This window comes from Nicotiana tabacum, chromosome 2 (assembly GCF_000715075.1).
Source record: "Nicotiana tabacum cultivar K326 chromosome 2, ASM71507v2, whole genome shotgun sequence".
NCBI lineage: Eukaryota > Viridiplantae > Streptophyta > Magnoliopsida > Solanales > Solanaceae > Nicotiana > Nicotiana tabacum.
Window position 1 is genome coordinate 80,064,626 of NC_134081.1, and position 17,623 is coordinate 80,082,248.

At 36.3% G+C, this 17,623-nt stretch overlaps 2 protein-coding genes across 2 annotated transcripts; both read left to right on the forward strand.

Moving 5' to 3' along the window:
* The first annotated feature begins 1,792 nt into the window (after positions 1 to 1,792).
* LOC107831076 (DEAD-box ATP-dependent RNA helicase 32) lies at positions 1,793 to 8,929 on the forward strand. The gene is made up of 8 exons (XM_016658803.2): positions 1,793 to 2,370; positions 4,636 to 4,911; positions 5,725 to 6,048; positions 6,341 to 6,532; positions 6,663 to 6,818; positions 6,944 to 7,362; positions 7,670 to 7,833; positions 8,360 to 8,929. Exons 1-8 carry the CDS (start codon positions 1,996 to 1,998, stop codon positions 8,695 to 8,697), a joined length of 2,244 nt encoding a protein of 747 aa, XP_016514289.1. The 5' UTR covers positions 1,793 to 1,995; the 3' UTR covers positions 8,698 to 8,929.
* A 2,774-nt stretch (positions 8,930 to 11,703) lies between these two features.
* LOC107831077 (polyadenylate-binding protein RBP45) lies at positions 11,704 to 17,121 on the forward strand. Its single transcript, XM_016658804.2, has 7 exons — positions 11,704 to 12,161; positions 12,937 to 13,402; positions 15,867 to 15,922; positions 15,997 to 16,127; positions 16,213 to 16,309; positions 16,381 to 16,530; positions 16,856 to 17,121. The coding sequence occupies exons 1-7, from the start codon at positions 11,832 to 11,834 to the stop codon at positions 16,856 to 16,858; spliced, it is 1,233 nt and encodes a 410-aa protein (XP_016514290.1). The 5' UTR covers positions 11,704 to 11,831; the 3' UTR covers positions 16,859 to 17,121.
* The last annotated feature ends 502 nt before the right edge of the window (positions 17,122 to 17,623 follow it).

The window sequence follows — 17,623 nt, forward strand, 5'->3', positions numbered from 1 at the left end:
TTTCTATTATTGGCTATTGACATTTTATCTTTTCGGATTTGCCCGGGCTAAATCTAGAGAGTTCTACCAATTGACCAACAACGACGAAAAAAATTAATTGACCAATGAGGAAATTGACAATTTGAAATTTGGGAGCTTAGTGAGCTTATTAAGAAAAATAAACTTCAAAAAGATGATGGAATGGAATAGACTAACATGCTGATGTAAAATAAGTTGTAAATGTTAATATTACTGTTTATATATAAAAAAATTATGTGATGAATGAACATTCACGTTAATTAGATATATATGGCTGATTACTCTTTCTAAAGGTTCTATAAATACAAATCATGTTAAATCTCTTCCATTCAAACCACCCTTCTCTTTGGAGGTGATAATGCAGAAATGAAGAAATCTAATAGCACTATAATCTGATAAAATTATTAATAGTGTCTATATATTTGATACCATGTCCTAACAAAAAGCATCTTTCAATTGAATCTCGCGTTCTCTTTGGTGTCAATACCTCTTTTTTTCCTGACAATGTTAATCTTTTCCCATCTTCTAGTAGTTGCAAGCATATTTGAAAGAAAAATATATTCTGAAATCCTTTAATTAAAGTTGGAACGAATTTTGATCTTCGAACTTTGAACATGATTAGTTTGATCTTTTTTTCTTGTGCGCCTTAGGAAACATCATAAGACCCTTTCAATTGGGAGAACTCAATCTTGGATCAACATGAGATGATGAAAACTATTGAAAGAATAAATTCTTAACCATATGGTTTGTTTTTCTCCTAGCTCATCATTAGTTTTAGCAAAAAGGAGAATTGTTGGTTTAAATTCTATATATAAACCTATACACTGCTACCTTGTTGCAACGTGCAAACTTGCTGCAAAAAAAGGTTCAAGTTGTATATTTTACATTGTTGGAGTTGCATCACTAGTATGCTACATAGTTCTACTGTCCAATTATCATTTTTTTTTTTGTGATCCTTATTAGTTAATTATTAAAAAGTTTGATCCAAAAAATGACGTTTTAGCTTTAATTATAGAATTTAATAGTACATGAATTATAAATAAATAACTATAAACTAAAAGACTCAAAATAAATATTTTATTAGTAAGATAAGGTGGTTATAAAATTAGTATCATTCAATTGATTCTATTAATTCGCGAGGAATGTTTTAACAGTTGTGTACTTGAACAAAGTTTATCATCAAATGTTTTAAGAGACGTAGTAGCATTTTGTATACTATTCTTAACTAAGCTTACACAATAATTTTCAAGCTCAGACTTTGTTTGTTGAATATGGCACAAAAAATCTCCAATATTCTCAAAGGGATAATATGACACAATTAATTGTTGTAGATGAAAAACATACTAACAACTCTTTCAAATGAATATTTTATATCAAATTTTCATAACAAATAACTATAAACCGCTAAAATAATAAGAATTTTCTTAAGAATATACTAACTTTTACCTTTAGAAAATAAAGAAAAGAGCAAGGTCGGATCATGTTAAACAAATTAAGTTAAACTTTTTTTTTTGACACATATTGACTGACCTTTAACATGTATAAACTCTATCAATTTTTAAAGGAATTACCACCAAAGCTCGCATGCAATGATACTAGTGCAAATTTCTTACACAATCGTGTCGTGTGAGTTCAGTTCTCACTAACACCCTTTTTCTTTTTCTTTTCCGGATCCCAATCAAATTTTTATAAATAAAAAATAAAAAATTGAGCAAATTAAATTGCGATCCGTTTACCTATAAACCTGTTTGACCCGCCCATCTAACACGTCTGTTGGCCCGAGTCCGAACCTCTTAAAATCTTCCCAAAACCCTCCCCTGCTTTAAATTTCGCCGTCCGTTTAATTGTATTACATTTCCCTTCCGGCGAGAGACCGTCTCTTTCATTGAAACCCTAAATCTCTGGGAGAATCACCATAACTCTCACTTGGCTCTGCTAATTTGAAGAACACAAAACACAGAAATCCATTGGAAAGGTATGAGAAAGCACACGCCTAAATCACGTAAAGCTAAAATACAGAGCCGCTTATCAGAGGTTCATGAAATTGAACTTCTGGAAGCATGGATAGAATCGGGTAAACCCGAATCCGGTTCCAACCCGCTATCACTTGAGCCATTACCACACAAAGCTCCGGTTGGATGCCTTCCTGATGGTTCGTTCTCTAGGTACGCCGGTTGTGACAGGTTCAGCCAGTTGCCGGTTAGTAAGAAAACTAAGGATGGGTTAATTGATTGCAAATTCAAAACCATGACTGACATTCAAAGGGCTTCTCTACCACACTCTCTTTGTGGCCGTGACATACTTGGGGCTGCGAAAACTGGTTCCGGAAAGACATTAGCTTTCGTAATTCCGGTACGTTTGCAAGTATTTTTTAGATGATATTTTAGAGCTTCAATGTATTTTAACCTGTTATAGTAGGTTAGTTACCATTTATTTTAGGTTACTAATCCATGCTTATGAGATAGATTTACCTATAGTTACCTTTTAGATGACATGATATTGTAAATATTTTTTGCACCATTAATGCATAGAACTTAAACTCATAACTTTTTTCACACTTCTAGTCTTTCAGTCAAAATTTGGATTTTTATTCTCATCAGTTGACTTGGGTAGTGAATTATACATAAATGAATAGCTATGTTTTTTTTTGATGAAGCATAAATGAATAGAGGTGTTAGTTATTGGATTGTATCCATGCGAGATGAACAAAAAGTGATGGTGTTGTACGTAGTTCTTTGATTTATTTTTAAAAAAGGCTGTTATCTCAACATGACACAATATTGCAAACAATGGAACCTGATCAATTACTGCAATCTACAACTACACCAGCGTAACAGATAATTAAAAGGACTGGAATGAATAAATGATGCTTATGCCATTGTGTTTTTGGAAGAAAAAGAGATAGATGGATACGTTACGGAAGGAGAAATGGATTCGATGAAGAATTGAAGATGGAGTTTTGTGGGGAATATGAGATTGGAGTAGTGGAGTGAAGCAGCAAACAATAACTTATAATTTGATACTAGTGACTTAAATAAGAAAGCTTCAAGCTAAAAAATGTGCATCCATAAACTGTCTGAAGGAAAACAGGTATGAGGTGCCTAGTACTTGCAAAAAATGAGGTGCCTAATTCAATAAGAGTCAATGGATTATAAACCCTTTTTTTTGTAATAAATGCAAGAGAAATTGCAACCCGATCATGACAATTGTGTCTCTGGTACCAAGAGGCTGACCAAAACGTAGGAAGACCTATTCGCATCCAAGGGTGTGGCCTAGTGGTCAATGAAGTGGGTGCAAATCTTGGAAATCAGCATTCAAATTCGAGCATAGGCAAAAAATATTAGGTGATTTCTTCCCATCTGGTGGGACAGATTTACCCAGGACCTGTGCTGGTGGAAGAAGTAGGTACCCGAGAGAAGAGTCGAGGTGCGCACTAGTTGGCTTGAAGGCTTGCCATAAAAGAATGTAAGGAAATTATCTATTTTCTGTTAAATAAAAAAAATTGTCTATATCCTTCTCCAACTCGAAGTAATTTGAGTCATTGTCTGACCAAACTCTTTCTAATTCTTTTGACATGAACTTGGCTCTATGGAACTACGAAATCTTAGATGCTATTAGCTGATCTCCCTGCCCAAAAAAGTCATGATTCCTCTTGAAAAAGTTAAAAGTGGTTTATCGAACAATGTGTACGAGAGCATTGAGAGCAAATGAAACATTTTACCATACGAATCTTCGATGCTATTAGCTGATCTCCCTGCCCAAAAAAGTCATAAAATTCTACCTGACAAAGTTAAAAAATGATTTATCAAACAATTTGAACGAGATCAAATGGAAATGTTTTACCATGTTTTTTTTTATGATTGTGTAGTGCAGGTATTCTATTTGGATTTGGTATGAATGTTGACTTCACATTATATGAACTGTCACGTGAAATAGCTCTTATTCATGGAAAATCATCCCTTCCTTGACAAAAGAAAGTAGATGTCCAATCTCTTATGTGGAATGCTGCTTAGATGTCCAATCTGTTGGATAATAATGGTGGGAATAATACAAGGATTATATAATAAAAAAAGGGCTGCCCGGTACATTGAGCTCCCACTATGCACGGGGTCCGGGGAAGGGTTCGAGGATTAAATAATAACGGGATTTATTTAATGGATATACTTTGGAAGATGTTTGGTTCATTGGACTAAAAATGAGATATACAGGGTATAATATAAAACATGTGCTTGGTTTACGACTTTACGTAACTTTTATTTCCAATTTTAACTTGGGATGTTTTAAAGGACTTTGGAAGAAGAGCCGCGGAGAAGGACATCTTTGTCCTTTTAGTGTTTTGCCCCGGGATTAGTTAATCCCCGGATTCCCACCCTCAATGTGGGATAGGATCATAGGATAATACCACAATGGTGGTATAATCTAATCCGGGGATTTGTTTGTTAATCCCGTATTCGAAAAGGCAACCAAACACGAGATAAGATAATCTCACATTTTATCCCGGGATTATTATCCCTTATCCCACCAACCAAACAAACCCTTAGTTCTTTAGTAGTATTATATCTTGTTTTTTTTACCCATCTTAATAAATTAAGCCACTTAATTAGATTTGATTTCTAGGTGTTAGAGAAATTGTATAAAGCTCGATGGGGAGATGAGGATGGTGTTGGATGCATCATAATGTCTCCCACAAGGGAGTTAGCAGGGCAACTTTTTGACGTACTGAAATCTGTTGGGAAGCATCACGGCTTTAGTGCTGGCCTTCTAATTGGTGGCCGCAAAGATGTTGACACTGAAAAAGAGCATGTTAATTCGCTGAACATCCTGGTCTGCACCCCTGGCCGGCTTCTTCAGCATATGGATGAGACACCAAATTTTGATTGTTCACAACTTCAGGTCCAGTTAACAACTTTCTCCCTCTCTGTATCGTCATGAATTGTTTTCTGATTTGCTCCTACTTTATTAATGTTAGTATAACTACCTTGCACGGCAGGCAATGCTGTAATTTGCTCATCATAGCATTCCAATCGTATTTGTATAGCATCTAAGGCACTGATTGACTCTCCTTTTTTCCCCTTAGAGGGTTTGGAACCTGCTTCTCCTTTACTCTGTTTTTTTCTTGGAAACATAGCTATCGAACAGTAATCTGATGAATCTAGTATAATATTTGAAATTATTATCCTTCATCTTTTGTTTATTCTCCTTCAATTGTTTCTTCAAAGACACTGCCTTTCTGTAATTTTCTGATATATAGATGCACATATATGTGTATTTTTCTGATAAGTAGTATTCTTAGTACAAGGTTATTTGTTTTTTATTGGATGCTCTTATAAAATCTACCAAATTGTTTCATTGTATTTTTTTTGTTAGAGTCATCAATCGTATATCTTTTATTATAATTGCTTTTTGATTAATGCCTTGTCCGCCCAAATATTTGAAAAGTTTGAATCCTCTTTAAAGAAGACCACCCTGATGTCTTCATTTGTGCTACTTAGAAAATAAAAAAGTATGTGTGTATTTATTATGTTAGAAAGACCAAGTAAAAAAAGATATTTTTGAAATTACAAATCGTATGTTTCGTATTGCTTTGCATCCTGCTGTTCGCTGTCTTTTGACAGAACACATGTGTACCTGTCTTCCTCCTATATGTTAGAATTATTATGTTTATTTAGTTGGTGACTTGGGTACATTTTTCTGGCTAGGGAGCAGGTTTTAGTTCTTGATGAAGCAGATCGTATTCTTGATGTGGGGTTTAAGAGGGAATTAAATGCAATCATATCACAATTGCCTAAACATAGGCAGACCTTGTTGTTTTCAGCAACTCAGACGAAGTCTGTTCAAGATCTGGCAAGGCTCAGTCTGAAAGACCCCGAATATTTGGGTGTGCACGAGGAGTCTGATACTGCAACTCCCAACCGCTTACAACAAACAGCAATGCTTGTTCCTCTCGATAAGAAATTGGACATGTTATGGAGTTTTATAAAGGCACATCTTAATTCAAGGATATTGGTTTTCCTATCAAGCTGCAAGCAGGTATCTGGAACTTCTTCTTAGGGTTTTCTAAAATCGAGACTTTACGGTGGAGAACTTTTTATCGTGGATTTGACATGAATATTACACTTAAACCTAGAGCACTGGAAAAACGAGTTTACTGCCTAATGTCAAAAGCACTGATTACATTAGTTATATCACCAGTTTTTTAAAAAGTAAAATATCTATCTGTATATTGAATCAGGTTTCAGCGTATTCAAAAGCTCAAAATTTTGCTCTTATTTTTCTGTGATTTATTTCCTTTTGTCATTTTTTATTGCTTCCCATTCAACAGGTAAAATTTGTATTTGAAGCTTTCAAAAAACTCCGTCCTGGAATTCCCCTCAAATGTCTTCATGGAAGGATGAAGCAAGATAGAAGGATGGGAATTTACTCCCAATTTTGTGAACAACGTTCTGTTTTGTTCTCCACTGATGTTGCTTCAAGGGGGCTTGATTTTAATAAGGCGGTTGATTGGGTTGTCCAGGTTAGTTCTTAATGTTTTATAGTGTCGAAAGCCTGATATGTAGTTATTGATTTTTCATCCATTAAAGGACATGGATGCTATTGTAAGAAAGTAGAAATTTGACATGCATTTGACGCAAATTCCCTTTCAGGTGGACTGTCCCGAAGATTGTGCCGCTTACATACACAGAGTTGGCCGCACTGCTCGATACCTTTCAGGGGGAAGATCTCTTTTATTCGTGATGCCATCTGAGATGAAAATGCTTGAAAAATTGGAAGAGAAAAAGATTCCCCTTCGAGTTATCAAGGTGGGATTTCATCCACTTTTGCTTAACCACTGAAATTGAGGACATAAAATTATACTCTCTTTTCACATGCAGCATATGTCCTGTTGTTGGCTGATTATCATTTTTTTATTAATCATGGTGAACAGGCAAATGAAAAGAGGATACAGTCTGTCTCCGATCTACTTGCTTCTTTATTGGTCAAGTACCCTGACCTACAGCATCTGTCTCAAAGGGCTTTTGTGACATACTTGAAGTCCATACACAAACAGAGAGATAAAGAGATCTTTGATGTTACAAAACTTCCAATTGATGAATTCTCTGCTTCGTTGGGTCTTCCTATGACTCCAAAAATCCGCTTTCTGAAACAGAAGCTCAAAGGGAAGACAGTGTCTGAAGCATTATCTCTCCTGCCAGATGACACAAGCAATGACAATTTGTTGGAACTTCCAATTAAGAAGCCAGATACAGGTAAATCAGAAGGAGAAGAAGTGGAGGAAGACCTCCTTCTAGCTAAGGAGACACAAGAAGTAGGAGAACTCAAAATTAACAGCAAAGGAGATGATATGTACGTCAAACACTTCTTGTATTGTCTATTTAATGCGTGGAACTTTCTTCTAAGCAAGAAGGCATTAGCTAAATTGAATGGATTTGTTGCTAATCTAACTTGCGTTGAATGGTGGAACTGCCATTTTGGAAAATCTTTCATTAAGCAATGATCTGCTGACCTTAAATGTATGATGATATGATGTTTCATCTCCAGGATACTCTTCTTGCAATTCACATTTCTCTTAGCTGCTGCTCTTTTTATATAGTGTTTATAATCTTCTTTGTGATTGATTTTGCTTCCTGTTCTTGTTTGAATTGTTTTGTAGGCCGGCCACTAGAGTTTTGAAGAAAAAGAAACTAAAGATCAATGTCCACAGACCTGTAGGGACAAGGGTTGTGTTTGATGAGGAAGGAAACACTTTACCACCTCTTGCAAGATTAGCCGACACAAGCGGTGGTGCTGACTCTGTGCAGCTTAACAAAGAAAAAGGTGCGACTGATATATCCAAGAGTCTCAAAGGCTTTTGTTCCAAGATCTTGTACTATCTGAGATTGTTTTTATTATATCCAAGTAATATCTAGGAAAAACGATAGAACTTTTGCTGCTTTTGATCCAACACTTTTGAACTTGCATTATCGAATCTACCTAGCTGTTTCCTGCGTATTCTGCATAATCCGCAGCAAAATTTGGTTATTTGATCATAGTTCTGTTTTCAGGCCTGAAGTGATTATTTTATTCGCTGATGTTAAGTCACTAGATATTGTATTAGTTCATCTCATTTTCAATTGTGAGTTCGAGTCACCCCAAGAGCAAGGTGGGGAGTTCTTGGAGGGAGGGAGCCGAGGGTCTATCGGAAACAGCCTCTCTACCCCAGGGTAGGGATAAGGTCTGCCTACACACTACCCTCCCCAGATTCCACTAGTGGATTATACTGGGTTGTTGTTGTTGTTGCATCTCATTTTCAATTGCATATGTTGCTTTCTTACACTTTGTTTTATTCTTGTCGACGATGCAGTAAATCACAGATATGCTGAGTTGAGAAAGAACTTGAAGTTGGTCGACAAGGAAGACAAGGATTTGGACCGCAAACGTCTCAAAGAAAAACGAATCAAGGAGAAGATGAAGTATAAGAGAGGTAGAGAGGAAGAGGAAGAGGAAGATGAAGAACTCTCCGGGTCAGACGGGGAACTCTCCGGAGGTAGAGTCAACAAGAAAACCAAGATTTTTGACAGTGATGACGATGATGGCGAGAAACCAAAGGACATGGCTAAAGAGGGTATTGCTGCTGACGCTATATCTGTGGCAGAGCAAGAAGAGTTGGCTCTGAAGTTGCTAAGTTCTATGAACTCGTAATGGAAGAACATTTTGATAGCTGAAATTCATATTATTCTCAGCATAAATTTTGTTATAGTACCTTGAATAGTTCCAACAGTAGAATTTATTGGGTAGCTTACAGGGGAACATGAAATGATTGGCAATATGCCAGTTGCTTTCTTGCACAATTTAAGCAAAATGTAATGTTTTTGTGCCTGAAAGATAAAAGAGAATGTTGTCTTTTTGCAATAGATAAGGTTTTAAAATGAAAGTAACTATTTTTGGGAAATTAAAAAAACGACCTTTTGGTTACAGTCACTAAACAAGGAGTTCTTATGTCAAAGAAGTGACGAATAAAAGCGGTCCCTTTTGGGGATAATTTACTGATCAAGAATTGCAATTTCAATGTTTTAAAAGTTATTACTTACGTTAAAGCATTAGGAATTCGAATTTTAATGCATATTTAGTTGGACATTTCTTTTCTAAATAACTTGGGATTTTTACACCAATAGCCGGTCAAATTCACTTTATATTTTTTCTAGCTGATATACATAGAGTATACATGGTTTTACACGTATTATACACAATTACTATATATTTGCCGGTTTATTTTTTATTAAATGGTTGGTTGGACGATTATTTAAATTAATTCTTTAAATAAACTATGTGAAAATATAAATAAAAGTAATGAATGACAAAATTATGGGGCTTTTGCATCTATACTCGGTTTTGGGGTCACAATTGAACATATACCCACTTTGCAAAAACAATTGCAAGCCTACCCATTTTACGATCAATTTCAGACTTATCGGGTCTGAAGTTAAATTTTTTTTAGTCTCAAGTGAAAGAATTGCACTTCCGATGCACTTAAGGCCAAATAGGTCTGAAGTGTAATCAATGGTTTCATGCACTTAAGGCCAATAAGTCTGAAGTGAAAAATTGCACTTCAGATGCACTTAAGGCCAAAGGTCTGAAGTGCAACAAATGTTTTCCTACAATTAAAGCCAATAAGTCTGAAGTGAAAAATTGACTTCAAATGACCTTAAGGCCAAATAAGTCCGAAGTGCAACCAATGGTTTCATGCACTTAAGGCCAATAAGTCAAAAGTAAAAAATGCACTCCATATATACTTAAGGCCCAAAGGTCTGAAGCGCAACAACCGTTTTCCTACACTTAAGGCTAATAAGTCTGAAGTGAAAAATTACACTTCAAATGTACTTAAGGCCAAAAGGTTGAAGCGCAACTAACGTTTTCATGCACTTAAAGGCCAAATAAGCCTAAAGCGCAAATTGCCTATAAACATAAATTTGTTCTTCGAATTTTAATAATTCAATATACGATTTAATACCTAAATCTACTCCAAATGAGCTCAATTTTGAAACAAAACCTCCAAATATCATCAAGAACAAACCCCAATCATCAATTTATCAAAATAACAATAAATCTAACGAACATATTTTGCAATTAAGAAAAGAAAAAGAAGAAATCCTAAGCAATAGTAAAAAAAATAAAGTATCGTAACGGCTCACAATTGTAAAACATCATAAACTACCTTAAAATATATTCACAAACACCATATAAAATCACTGTTACCCGAATAAGAAGAAAGATAAGAAAAAAATCTGAAGTTGTTTAAACAGTGGGTACAAGTTAAAAAAAATTAAAAATGAATACATGTTAAATGGGGGCGACCAAATAGGGCGCACGCGCAATTTTTATCAAAAATACATGGGCCGGGGGCGGCCAAATATGAAATAGGGAAAGTGCACAAATAGCCGTTTTAAGACCCAATATTTAATGAATAGTCAGATTTTTTTAAATTTTTTTTGTTAAAGTTTAGCTGTGTCAAAATTGATTTCACGGAGTAGGTTTAAAATTTAAATCGCGAGTATGAAGTTTCAACTTTCAATGGAAGGTCTGGCGTTACGCTTTGTGAAAGGCTAACTTCAGACCTCAAGCTTGGAGATTGAATGAAGTTCAACTCCAGACTTCGATATGAATTGAGACACCTACATAGTCTAATTTCAGACTTTTGAGTTTGAAGTTAACTTGAAGGTATGAGAAAGAAGAAAAATAAGAAGAACCAACAACAATAGCACGAACGGTTTGAAGTTTGTCAAAATTGGCTAAAATTTTAATAATTAGATATGTTATATGTAAAAATAGCACGAGCTAGCCAGTTTTCGGACTGGTAATTTAAAAATAGCCATCGTTTACAAAGTCATTAAAAAATAGCCACTATTTTGCTGCAAACACGGACCGGTCCAGCATAATATACTGGAGATTAGTGTACTTGTGTATGAACTTCCAGCATATTATGCTGGAACTCCAACACGCGGAAAGTTTCAGCATAATATACTGGAGATTGGAGCACATGTGTATGAACTTCCAGCATATTATGCTGGACCGGTATATTATACTAGAACTCCAGTATATTATGCTGAAATATTTTCCAGAGTTTGAATAGTGTTTTCGTTCAGATTTATCTTTACATGAAAAGTGGCTAAAATTTGATTACGTTTGAAACTATGGCTATTTTTCAATTACCACTTGTATATCTGGCTATTTTTGAATTTCTCCCGAAAATGGTAATTGAAAAATAGTTGGAACTCCAAAAATAGCTGGCTATTTTCAAAAATACTGTTCAAAATCCAGAAAATATTCCAGCATAATATACTGGAGTTTCAATATAATATACTGGAACTCCAGTATAATATACCGGTCCAACATAATACACTGAAAGTTCTCACAAAAGTGGTTCAATCTCCAGTATATTATGCTGGATCGATCCGTGTTGCAGCAAAATAGTGACTATTTTTCAATGACTTTACAAACGCTGATTATTTTTGAATTACCAGTCCGAAAACTAGGTAGCCCATGCTATTTTTACGTTTAAACAGGGATGCTCAAAACGGCTACTCAGTGTCATTTATACAAAATATAAACACGGTCCATATGGGTTGGGTTAACAAGGCCCAAATATCCATCCATTCGCTACACGGGTTCCCCTGCTGACTAGCTCTTATAAGGCCCACGTGCGCTTCCAAATCTCCCCCTCTCTTCGGCGAGAACCTTATCTCTCGTCACGGTTCAATCACATCGAACCCTTTTGTTCTCTTTCTTACCTAGGGTTTCTTCTTCTTCATCAATTCAGCTCGTTCAATTTCTTCAGAATGATGCCACAAAGTGGAGTTGCTCAACCACCTATGGCTCCTATGTTGATGGATCAGCATCAGTACCAGCAGCAGGCTCCACCGCCAACACAACAACAACAATGGATGATGCCACCTCAACAGCCACAACAACAACCGCAGTTTCAACCTCAATCTCAACCTGCTTGGGCTCAGCAGCCATCTCAACAACAGTACGGTGCTATGCCGACGACAAACCCTAACCCTAGCCCTACCGGTAATCCTAACGAGGTTCGGTCTCTTTGGATTGGGGATTTGCAGTATTGGATGGATGAGAATTATCTCTCTACTTGTTTCTATCATACCGGCGAGGTAATTTTACAAATCTAACCCTGTTTCCATTTGTTTGCAGTTTTTAGGAAAAATATTGTTAAATTAAGGAAATAAATGCTAGAAAATCGTGGTTGCTTAGGTGATTGTAGACGTGGGGAGAAAAATTTCGTATTTCTGATATAGTTTGCTGACGTTGTTTCTGACTTGTCAAAACAATTTCTTAAATTTGTGATGCATTCCTCACATTTTTCTGCCAGGCTATTTTTTAGGAGATGGTAGTTATCTGTTTTCATTTGTGTGGAGTCGATTGAATTTTGAAAGATTGCCTTATCATTTAAATTTCTCTTTTGCATTTAGTTGCAATTTATTTTAAGTGGCTTAGGTGATTGATTTAAAAGGAGGGGTTTGAAACTAACATAGTAACTTAGAAAAAGAACAAAAATTACCCAAGAGTGTGTCCCAGTTGTCATTAAAATGGTAGGAGAACCATGAGGTCTTAGGTTCAAAGCACAGTGGGATAAAAAAAATACTAGGTGATTTCTTCTCATTTACCTAAGATTTAGTGGGTAGAGTTACCTGGTATCCTGTAGAATAGCCGGGGTGCACGCAAGTTGGCTTGGACACCACCGTCATCCCAGAAAAAAGGAGAAGAAAATTGCAGGTGAATTTAGTAAAAGATGTATTGAAGTATTTAAAGATTGCCTAGAAGAGGAGGGGTTGGGAATCAATATTAAAGCTCAATATTTGCATTAGTGTATCATTGTACTGGCTCTTTGTTTTGCATTATGATGATAGGCTTCATTGTTTTGTGCAGCTTGTTTCCGCTAAGGTCATTAGGAACAAGCAAACTGGTCAGTCTGAAGGTTATGGATTCCTTGAGTTCAGGAGTCATGCAGCTGCAGAAACTATTTTACAGACGTATAATGGCACTTTGATGCCAAATGTTGAACAGAATTTCCGTATGAACTGGGCCTCTCTTGGTGCTGGTGAGAGGCGAGATGATTCAGCTGAGCATACAATATTTGTTGGTGATTTGGCTGCTGATGTGACGGATTATATGCTACAAGAGACATTCAAATCTGTGTATTCGTCGGTAAAAGGTGCAAAAGTTGTAACAGATAGAATCACTGGACGTTCCAAGGGCTATGGATTTGTCAAGTTTGCCGATGAGAGTGAACAATTGCGTGCTATGACCGAAATGAATGGCGTACTCTGTTCAACTAGGCCCATGAGGATTGGCCCCGCTGCGAACAAGAAACCAGTGGGTACACTGCAGAAAGGTATGTCCATGTCATCCTTTCATCTGCTGTTCTGAAGGTGGATTTTTTCTGCACGAAATGTTGTTTGCAGTAGGAATTGTGCTGTTTGTCGTCTGCGTTCCTGATTTTTGTCCCAGACTCCCAGTGATGCTATAAATTTCCTGACATGTTCAGAGTCTTTAAGTTGATTGGTTTTTCAGCTATGCACTTGAAGAAACGGAATCTTTAAAATCCTTTTCTTCCATTACTTAACTTTCTACACTTGGGGGCATTTAATTGTTTCGAAATGTGCACAAACTTATAAAACTCGTGTTGTCTCAAAGCAGGAAACAGAGAGGCTCTCATATGGGGGCCTGGAACTGATTTCAGCTGAAATGATTCCACTTTAGTGCGTGGCCTCATTTAGGTCAGTTTATTCGTTTATGTCACGCTTCCTTACTTCGTATTCTTGTGGCATTCTTATGCTACATTCAGTTAATTTCCGGTTCCAGAATTACTATTATGAGCCTTAGTAAATTTATTTCCAATTCTATCGAAGTTTAAATTTCCTTCCTTCATTTTTCCAGTTTATTTAATTCCTCAGCTGGCCTTGTGTAATTTCAGTTAGGATCAATCTCTCGCACCTTTAAATAATGCTGCGACGAGCTGTTTCCATTCATTTCCTTACAATTCTTTACCTTTCTTTGTGTGTCACGTTCAGAGCTGTCTGTGTTAATGGTGTATGCTACTAATTCTGGGAACTCAAGTTCATCTATCAGCACCTTTTCTCTCGCAGTCTGAGTAATGTAAAATTGATTAATAGTGTAGGAGATGCAAAGAAGATTTATATGACTAGTTTTGTTCTCAAGATGAGATGCCTTTGGTTGATGCCTTGAGGTGGTTCTACCTTTTTAGCTCTAATACTCTTTTTGATAACCACTTCATCCAAAAAGAAAAAGAAAAAAAAAGAAAAACATTCTTGATAACCAAGTTCTAATACACTTGTTGGACATTACTCTTTCCGTTCCAATTACTGCCCTCCACTGGTTTTTATTTGTCCAATTGGTCATTTGGAAATAATATTAGAAACTAAATGAAAGATTCTCAAGCTCTAATCTCTTGTTTTCAGAATACTGAAATGTATAAAACAATCAATTTGTGAAGAACAGCTGACTAAGTTGGAAATGGGTAGTGTAAACTCGTGGACAATGCTCTTTCTATTCCAATTATCCACTGGCTTTCATTTTTTGAATTAGTCATTTGGTCATTTGAAAATAATATATAGAGATTTAGAAACTACATGGAAGATTCCGCAAGTTGTAATCTTTTGTTCCCAAATTACTGAAATGCTGAAGACAATCGACTAAGAGCAGCTGACAAGAAGATGGAAATGGGGGAGTAGAAACTTGTGGATCAAAATGGCTGTTCAGTACATATGTTGGAATACCTTATGTACACATAAGGTGTATGGATGCTAGTACTAGCATAATTGCTTAGAAATAATATATTAGCTTCAGTGGGCCCGTCTTCCATCTTTTATTTTTTCCTTGGTTGCAATTGTGATGTCTGCATTGTAAGTTATAAAACCTTTGACAAACAAGAAAGGGTAGCTCAAGTGGAAAGCACCCTCCACCTCCAACAGTTGCGTGTTCGATTCTCCATGTTAAGATATAAAAAAAAGGTTCAAATACTTAGGACACGGTCTCGCTCTTTGATTTGTAAAATTGTTTTGCTATCCAAAAGAAAATGATTCATGTGAATATCTCCTCTTTTTAAACTTGTTATTTTATAAGTGGACTGCAGTTACCAATATACGATAGAAGACTTATTCATTGAATACATAATGCACTGATATTTTGTTGTTTGGTTTTTGGATTTAAGAATTAGAAGGGCTTGTTGACTGTCTAAAGTCAGTGCGCTGTCAGTAGAATGGTTCTCGAGCTCCCTCAGCTCATCGCCCTATGAACTGCCTTGCAATTTGTTTTAACAACGGAACATGTAACAGACCTAGGAGTTCTATATCCATGACTTTCAGGGAGCATGCACTCACGTGTAAGGATATGAAGTAATGCTGTAATGCTTGTGAATACTCCTGATTAAAGGATCATCTTTTGTCTTTTTTTTTAGGGATGGACTGGCCTTTAGTTAAATTAGCTGTTTTTAAGTTTCTGCTTGCTCTATGTGTGAATGCGTTCGTTTGTTTCCGCTGCTCATGGATTTTCTTTTCATAAAAGCCGTGGCGGGGAAATGTAAAATGGTTGTTAGAATGAGTTGGTGGAATGGTGCAAGTGTTTTTAAAAAAATATATTTTCTGTTTTAGAAGTATCCTCATACTCCGAATATATAAGGCTTGGATCAATTGAGGCCTATTCTCTCTTTCTTTGTTTCTTCTTTTATGCTTCTGTGTTACTGTTCATTTTCCTCTGTGTTGGAGAGTCCGCCTTTCTTAGATGCTAGCACTTTTTGATGACTGCATTTCTACTCTTCACATCTTTTATCATTGCAGCTACCTATCAAAATCCTCAAGCAACTCAAGGCGAAAGTGACCCCAATAATACAACTGTGGGTAGCTTGTTTTGAAGTAAGTTTGTTTTTCTAGTGTATACCCTTCTAACCGTTCACATTCAAATGTGCAGATATTTGTTGGTGGTTTGGATCCCACTGTTGCAGAAGAGCATTTGCGGCAGGTATTCTCTCCATATGGTGAATTGGTTCATGTGAAGATAGTTGCTGGAAAACGCTGTGGTTTTGTTCAGTTCGGTACTAGGTAATGTCACTGTGCAATTAAAATGTTTCTTACTAGATTTCTTGTCCATGTTCTTTTCTCATGTTCTATCACATGCCATTTCCAGAGGTTCTGCTGAGCAGGCTTTGTCAAGCTTGAATGGCACACAATTGGGAGGACAAAGCATTCGGCTTTCTTGGGGGCGTAGCCCCTCTAGCAAACAGGTTTTTGCCTATCTTTCTAGTTTTAAACTTAGATAAATTCGCTACTGTTTTGACTCTGATTCTCTATGTAGACTGACCAGACTCAATGGAGTGGTAGTGGTGGCGCTTATTATGGGTATGGCCAAGGATATGAGGCTTATGGATATGCTCCACCTGCTCAGGACCCTAATATGTATTATGGAAATTACCCAGGATATACGAATTATCAGCAGCCACAGCAGGTATGACAAACATGGCCTTGAAGGTCTCTCTGGCTTGCCATTTTGGTGTTTAGATGAGGAACCAAATATTGTAATTTTGGGTATCAGCATTTTTCTCTGCTTATGATGCTAGTTCAGTAAGTACATGGGTTTCTAGTTTCGTCAAATATATGCAATTATCTAGTTTTTTGTCTTGCTAATTTTATTTTTTTTTGCATGCTCTGACCTGTGTTTTTTAACTTTCTTCTTAGTCTAGTGGTTCGTTGCGTATGGACTTTCTTATGGCAAGGCCTATTTTTTCTTTCAAATATATTTTCTCATTGGTTGTTTTCATTCACATTTGCAGTGATGTTGCTCATTTTCAAGGAGGCAAATTGCTAGATGGTGTTCAAGTTTCCAGTGCTCAGGCTGATGTTTCCAGTTAGTGCGACTGGTTGTACAATGTTTTGATAAGTTGAGTGATCGTGTGAGCTTTTTGTGAGACATTTTCTTTTCTTCTGTCTGTAATTGGTGAAACTTGAGTTTGCTGTTACGTTGTATGTGTACCGAAACCTTCTGAGCATTATCATGACCTAATATCCTAATTTTATTGGCCGATGCATTAATGTTTTAGGCTCTCCGGTAAATTTGTAATACTTTTTTCTTGGTATTTTTGATTTGTAGTTCTTGTTTGTGTTTGGTTTTACTGTCCTCTTAATTTCATGTTAGCCATGGTGTACGTATTTAATTGCAAGCAGCTTTCAAATTGAAGTTGCTGAATGTGGTGCTTGAAGTTTGACGAATGAAAATAGTTGAATAGCTGTATTTTGGTATGAAAAGAGAGAAGAAATTCCAAAAGTACAGGTGCAGCTGGAGTTGAGATTGGGAGATGTAATTTGGAGTCCTATGAGGCGTAAAACTGATATTCGGCGGAACTCTATTCGTTTGTCTTCAATTCACAATCCGTCTTCTTTGCCATCCTTCAATTATCTACTACTGTATACATTATTTTTAAAGCCAAGTGGAACTCGGTTTGGATGTCGTAGCGGCCCAATACTCAAAAATACTTTGCGATAGTTCCCACATCCAACAACTTGTTTGGATTGTTGTTTCTTGTCGTTTCATATTGTATTGT